At 45.3% G+C, this 6,929-nt stretch overlaps 1 protein-coding gene across 1 annotated transcript; it reads left to right on the top strand.

Moving 5' to 3' along the window:
- The first annotated feature begins 4,241 nt into the window (after positions 1–4,241).
- LOC128066221 (60S ribosomal protein L18a-like) lies at positions 4,242–4,778 on the top strand. The gene has a single exon (XM_052659318.1). It carries the CDS (start codon positions 4,251–4,253, stop codon positions 4,752–4,754), a length of 504 nt encoding a protein of 167 aa, XP_052515278.1. The 5' UTR covers positions 4,242–4,250; the 3' UTR covers positions 4,755–4,778.
- The last annotated feature ends 2,151 nt before the right edge of the window (positions 4,779–6,929 follow it).

The following is a 6,929-nucleotide window of genomic DNA, read 5'->3' as shown; positions in this document are numbered from 1 at the left end:
ATCATGATTTATAGCCACCTGATAACCCCAGTGGAACAGCATAAGTACAATGCTTCTGACATTCAAGGCCACGCCCCTTGGATATTCATGTCTAGCTTGTGCTTATCCAGTGCAGCTGTGCACCTGGGATCTTCAGAGATCAGCTCTCCTGCGTGACTCCAAGTTGTGAAGAGTTTGAAGACATGTTTTTTGACAATACAACCTTAACAAGAGTCACAATATCGATAAGATGGAATGATCTTATCACACCTCACTGGAATGATCAAAAACTGCCCAGGTCATCTGCTATTGAAAGAACCACTACCCTGGAGAGGACTCTGAGAAGTCACAGAAGGACACCTAGATCTAAATATAGCACTTCTCAAACTTTAATGTGTACATGAAGCATGCAGGGGTCTTATTAAACTACAGATTCTGGTTGAGTAGGCTGGGGAGGGGGAGGCCTGAAATTCTGTATTTCTAACAAACCTCCATAGTGCTGGTCTCATGAGTACACTTCAAGCAGCAAGGCTTCTCTCTGTGCACAAAACTGTCTCAGAGTCTGTGATGAGGAGACTGTGTTTCTCTAAGGCAGGACTTTGGTGGCCGGGGAGGGTATGAGGCAGGTGAGTTGTTTGAGCAGAACCACAGAGCTAGTCATGTGCTGCAAGAATTATGACTTTGCAGTCAACACGTGACCATTCATGATTAGTGAAACTGAAAGAGACATTTCCTGAAGGCTTCTGGGAGAGAGATGGTTCCTATTTTTTGAGAGAGAAGTTTTAAAGTTACTCTTGATGGTTTCATTCACCTTTCAACCAAGATGGAGTAGCCAAGACCTGTACCTTCCTGCTGGAATTACTGGGAAAAAAGAGAAAGAAATAGGGTGAAAACTTATAAAACAATGATTTTCAGACACTGGGCATCAAGCTGTGCAGGACAGTAGTCCCTGAGAAATGGGAAAAACTGAAAAACATAAAACAGTATCAGTGAGCTATGGAACAACTTCAGGCAACTTAATTATATGTTATTGGATTAACTGGGGTGAGTGTGGTGATAAAAGATTGGAAAAGATAATGGTTGAAATTCTCCAAATCTTAAATTTTTTAAAAAAATTTAATCTCCAAATTAAAAAAAAAATCAGAAACTCAAGATTTAAGAATCTCCACAGAGACCCAGGTTCGATCCCTGGGTCAGGAAGATCCCCTGGAGAAGGAAATGGCAAGCTGCTCCAGTATTCTTGCCTGGAGAATCTCAAGGACAGAGGAGACCGGTGGACTACAGTAGTACATGGGGTCACAAGACTCGGACATGACTTAGCGAATAAACCACCACCACTTGTCCCCAAGCACAAAAAAAGAGAAAAGAAAGATCATATCATTATAGTAGGGATAATTTAAGTAGGTGGTGGAAATCTGTAAAATATTTTCCCTTAAAAGAAGTCTATATGTTAATTAGTTTTGAAGAACCTGTTTTAAATGAATCGCTGTTCTCCTTTAAGTCAGTACTGCAATGATGATAATTTGGTTTCTGTTTCTCAAAACTAGCTTGGATAAATGAATAGATCTCATTGTTCTTATGTATTACTCATCTTGTTCACATGTTCAGGCCAGACCAAGCTCAAAGGGCAGCTACAGATTCTGTGCCCATTATCTGTTTCACCATAGTTATACACCCTATATTTCTTTAATGCATGTATTTAGGGGCTAGATTTCAATCCCATTCTTCATTTAGATATACTGAAGGCTGGCATGGTCTACATGACCCCTGCAAACTATTATGAGTGAAAATATGACGATGATTTTTTTTTTACTTAATTGTTCCAAGTTTTGTATACCCTTTCTGTCCTCTCAAGCACTGTCTCCTCCCCCCTCAGTTTCACAATACACACCCCTTATTGTCCAAGAGCACAAGGAGCGTCCAGAAATCTAATGATGAAAGAGGGAGAGAAAGAACTGGACGCTGTCATCGGCCCATTGGCACCACTGTCCCTCTTGGCCCTGCTCCAGCTAATGATTGCTTGTCCCTGCTCTGGGTTATAGTTCCAAGGTTTCATCTCTTCCATTTTGAAGGCACAAGTCCACCCTCTGATGCTCAGCCATTTTTTTTCTGCAAAGGCTTGAAATCATGCCAGGGTGAACATGTCATCTAGGAAGTGTTCCTACCTACAACGGCCTTCCAGTTCAGCCTAACAGGAGTCTGCCTTCAGCAGATCTGGAGTATTCCCATTTCTTTCTCATAGGAAGGCCTGATCTCATGATGCAATTGGTCTCTCCTTCTCCGGAACTCCACATATTAGGTGAAGGGCTCTCTTCATCAAATACAAATCGTTCTGTCCCCTTTCCCAGGATATCAGCTTGTTTGAGTCTCATCCTTGATAATTAGGAGTAGGCAGGGACTTCCCGGGTGGTCCAGTGGTTAAGACTTCACCTTCCAATGCAAAGGGTGCAGGTTCAATCCCTGGCCGGAGAGCTAAGATCCCACTGCCAAGAAACCAAAACATAAACAGGAACAATATTGTAACAAATTCAATAAAGACTTTTAAAATGGTCCACATCAAAAAAAACAAAAAACAAAAAACGAGTAGGTCGTTCATCCTTCTCTTAAGGGAGACTTTACACATAAAAGTGAAGCAAGTGTCAACAGTTAGGTAATTCTTTTATCTCTTTCTATACATATGGAATTTGCTCATATGATATTTTAAAATTCTGCTTCAGTTCCTCACCCCATTATTCAGAATGTCCATCACACTAAGAAGGCTAAAGGAATTCCAAATGACATATAAATACAGGTGGGAGAAAAACTGCACTGCTTTTTTTGCTAATTTTAATACCAATGATCATTTTTAGACATCAAGACCTTCTAACAGATTCTAATTCCAAGAAATCCCGAGCTCCCTAGAAGTCTTCCAGGCTCCAATCTTCACTGTGTTAACTAACATAAATGAGTAAACAGACCTCTCCTACCCACCAACTTGGATACACAAGGATTTCCTTTCCTCCCTGGTCTCAGCCCAGGGCCTTTCTGCCAAGGAGTTGTCTCCACTTGCACCACAAATAACCCTAAAATTTCATCAAGCCACAGCTGCTTTTATTTCTAGTCCACTCACATTCTGGTATTGATTGGGCAGAATCTAGTCTCCTTCTATCTGCCTCCTGGAAACGAAAAAGAAGAGTAGAAGATCTAGGAAACATTAGTGGCTGTATCACTTCTACTAATATTAAACTGGCCAGAACTAGCCTCACTGTTCCAACTAGATGCAAGAGCTCTGGGAATGTAATTTTCATGTTTGCCCAGGAACTGAATGTCATAGAGCTTGGTGAATGCATTGCCCTGGCTTTGCCATAGAGGCTAAAGGAGCATTTCATATTTCATGTTTCAGTGTGGGGGCAGGGGAGGGGAGTGCAACATTTTTAATATTTTTAATTATTAATATTGTAACCTTTACCCTATTTCTCCTATGCATTTCTCTTCAGTACAGATTTATCATGCAAATCCCCTCAATCAGTCACTTAGAATATAAAAGTTTTCACTATGTTCTGAAAAGTTACAGTAAATACACAATACAAGTAGGGTTGTTCCATGTAAACAGCCTGGTTTCAAAGTCCATGGATGTTGCTTATGAGATAAAATTGTCCAGAGATTCAGCAAATATTTGCTATTGATGGTGAAAATGACAGCAATGATTACTTCTGCCTGATCTCTGACCTTAACCCTGTCTATCTCAAGACTCTCCCTACAAAGGCCTGCTGCTCTTCCCTGTTCCACTGTGCTTAGTTCCTGGTTCTACTGGGGAAATAAAGTCATTTCTACAGCCTCAAGTGCTCAGTCACTCCATTGTGTCTGACTCTGTAGTCTCACGGACTAGCCCGCCAGTCTCCTTGGTCCATGGAATTTCCCATGCAAGAACACAGGAATGGGTTGCCATTTCCTACACCAGGGGATTTTCCCCACCCAGGGATCGAACCCACATCACCTGCATTGGCAAGCGGGCTCTTTACCACTAGTGTCACCTGGGAAGCCTCTATGGCCTCAGGTCAAGCCCAAATGAGTCTTCTCAAGTCTTGAGTTTTGGAGCTACTCCTAACCTATAGGTAGTCCCTCACTTTCTACTACTGTTCATTATAGGTACTTCTCTGCATCGAGGTAGTTTCTTTCTTACATATCATCACCCTCTACAGATCTGTGCGCCTCAGCACTCCCTCTGTGTGGCACAATCAACAGCACACACTGGCCTTTTTGAGGGTGGCAGCAGTCGTAGATAGAGCGCCATGAAGGCCTCAGTGATGCTTCCAGAGTATAAGGTGGTGGGGCGCTGCCTGCCGACCCCCAAATGCCACACGCCGCCCCTCTATCGCATGAAAATTTTTGCACCTAATGATGCTTTTGCCAAGTCCCGCTTCTGGTACTTTGTGTCTCAGTTGAAGAAGATGAAGAAATCCTCGGGGGAAATCGTCTACTGTGGACAGGTGCTAGAGAAATCTCCCTGGCGAGTGAAGAACTTCGGCTTCTGGCTACGCCAGGACTCCCGCAGCGGCACCCACATGGACCCGGACCTGACCACCGCTGGCGCCATCACCCAGTGCTACCGGCACCGAGCCTTGGCCCACTCTATCCAGATCATAAAGGTGGAGGAGATCGCAGCCGGCAAGCGCCGCCGACCAGCGATCAAGCAGTTCCACGACTCCAAGATCAAGCTCCTACTGCCCCACCGGGTCCTCCGTGGCCAGCACAAGCCACGCTTCACCACCAAGAGGCCCAACACCTTCTTTTAGGTGCAGGACCTCTGTCCCCGGGTCTGCCCAAATAAAACTTAGTGGGAAAACCGAAAAAAAGAGAAGCGAGGGCCCCTTATCACTGACTCCTCAATGCTTACTATGGTCTCCGGGTCAGCTGTTGTCACTGACCTCACCAGCTTCCAGAAGTAAGGAGGGCTCTATGGACCAATGCTTCTTCTCCACTTCCCCAGTTAACTGCTTATACCCAGGGCCCCCCTCAGCCTCAAGTCAGTGATCAAAGGGCCTTGGGGAAATCAGAAGGACTCAGAAGCAGGAAGAGGAGCCCTGATGTCTATCAGCATTTGCCAAGAAACTACTGTTTTCTCCACAATTCTAAGAGCTTCTGAGGGACTGTCTCCAGGAATCCTCAGAATGCCTAAAGACTATTATGATTTCCCTTTAACAGAAAGTTACGTAACCTGCCTAAGGCACACACGAGTAGTTGGTGGAGGGGCACCCAACGCAGGATCAAGGAGAGAAACAGGGAGACGAGGAGGGGACTCCTTCTTTGGTATGAAGAAAACGGGGACAGAAAGATGCTAGGGCCCCGCTTCTCCCCCTCCTCATCCTGCCCCCTACCCCCACTCCCTTCCCACCTGTCTCGCCCAGAGGGAGGGGATCCCTACCTCCCTCTCTGACAGGCCCAGCTGCAGTTTCTCTGGCTTATTTTTCAACACTCAGTGGCAAAATGGGTTAACTTCATTCAAAGGGGGAAAAGGGAAGGAAGCTGTGCTTTGGCACTTAACCCCAAAAGCGTTCTTCCAGCCAGTTTTCCACAAATAAAGTCTTAGACTCAGTCATGTCTCTCTTTGCAACTCCATGGACTATAGCCCACCAGTCTCCTCTGTCCATAGGATCCTCGAGGCAAGAATACCAGAGTGGGTTGCCATTTCCTTCTCCAGGGGACCTTCCCGACCCATGGACTGAACCCGGGTCTCCTGCATTTCAGGAGGATTCTTTAACATCTGAGCCACCAGGGAAGCCTTCCATGAATAAAACTGGCCCTTTAAACCTCGTTTTCAAAGAAAAAAAAAAAAGTACCATTTACACAGTCGCGGAAAATACAATCAGCAAGCCTGACACTCTCAGCATGCTGACTCTCGTTACTTGCTAAGGAACCTCAGGTTCATGAACTCTTTCCTCGGGAACGTGGAACACCTCGTTCCTGTCAAGTCCCTGGTGACAAGGAGGAGCCACAGCTTTCCTCACAGGGAGCAGCCAGGACGGAAGCGAAGCCGAGCCCTCATCAGCCCGAGAACCCGGCTGACACCCCTCCTGTCCCTGGTTGTGCTGGTGTGTCTGCTGAACAACGTGTACACTGTTGTCACCTCCTGGGGCTCCCCTCCCCACCCTCCCAGCTGGATCACTTCTCTATTGTACACATTTAAAAAGCTCAGTCGGGTGAATGGAAATAGCAGCTCCCGAGAACAAAATCAACTAGAACAGCCTGTGTTCCAAACTGAACTTTCTGCTCTTTTGGTCTCAATTGCTGTTCAGAAAGGAATTCACAATCGCCACCTCTGTCCGATTTTTGCTTTGCAGAGGAGCCCACAGAATTCACTGAAACCTTCCCACCTTCCCAGACGCTCAGGTGGGCTCAGCCATGGGAAGAATGTTGCCAAAATATGTGTCCCTTTTCCTTTTTGTTAAAGAACTGGTGCTCAGGGTCAGCTAACAAAATGACTTAGTTTGAAATTCTTCCAAAAATCACATCAGAATCACGGAATCTCGGAGTCTTTTTCAGATGTTTTGGCCACGTGTTTGCTGGCATTTAGAAACATCAACAGATCTTCTCTGACCAAAACCAATTCTTTTCATCCCTCTAACTAAGAATTTATTTCCATTTTTCCCAACAATCCCAGTGGAACTTCAATTTGAGACTGAGCTACAATATTTAGGATGAAATTTCTTGGCCACTCTTGGTCAGCAGGTGCTCCCTCAGTGGGCTCAGGGAACCAGCAACCCCCTGGGGCTTCTTGGGATCTGCCTTCAGCCAGTCACTGCAGGAGAGGGGTCATCAGTGCTTGGGTGACAGGAGTCCTGCCATACCCATCTCCAACTTCTACTCCCTGATGGAGACAAACTGAGATGGGAAAGGAATCATCTAATGCAGGAGCCAGTCCATAGAGTTTATATTCATCTTCAGTGTTCAGAACGATATACACACACAGC

Source organism: Budorcas taxicolor, chromosome 20 (assembly GCF_023091745.1).
Source record: "Budorcas taxicolor isolate Tak-1 chromosome 20, Takin1.1, whole genome shotgun sequence".
Lineage (NCBI taxonomy): Eukaryota > Metazoa > Chordata > Mammalia > Artiodactyla > Bovidae > Budorcas > Budorcas taxicolor.
This window is presented reverse-complemented; position numbering and strand designations above follow the sequence as displayed.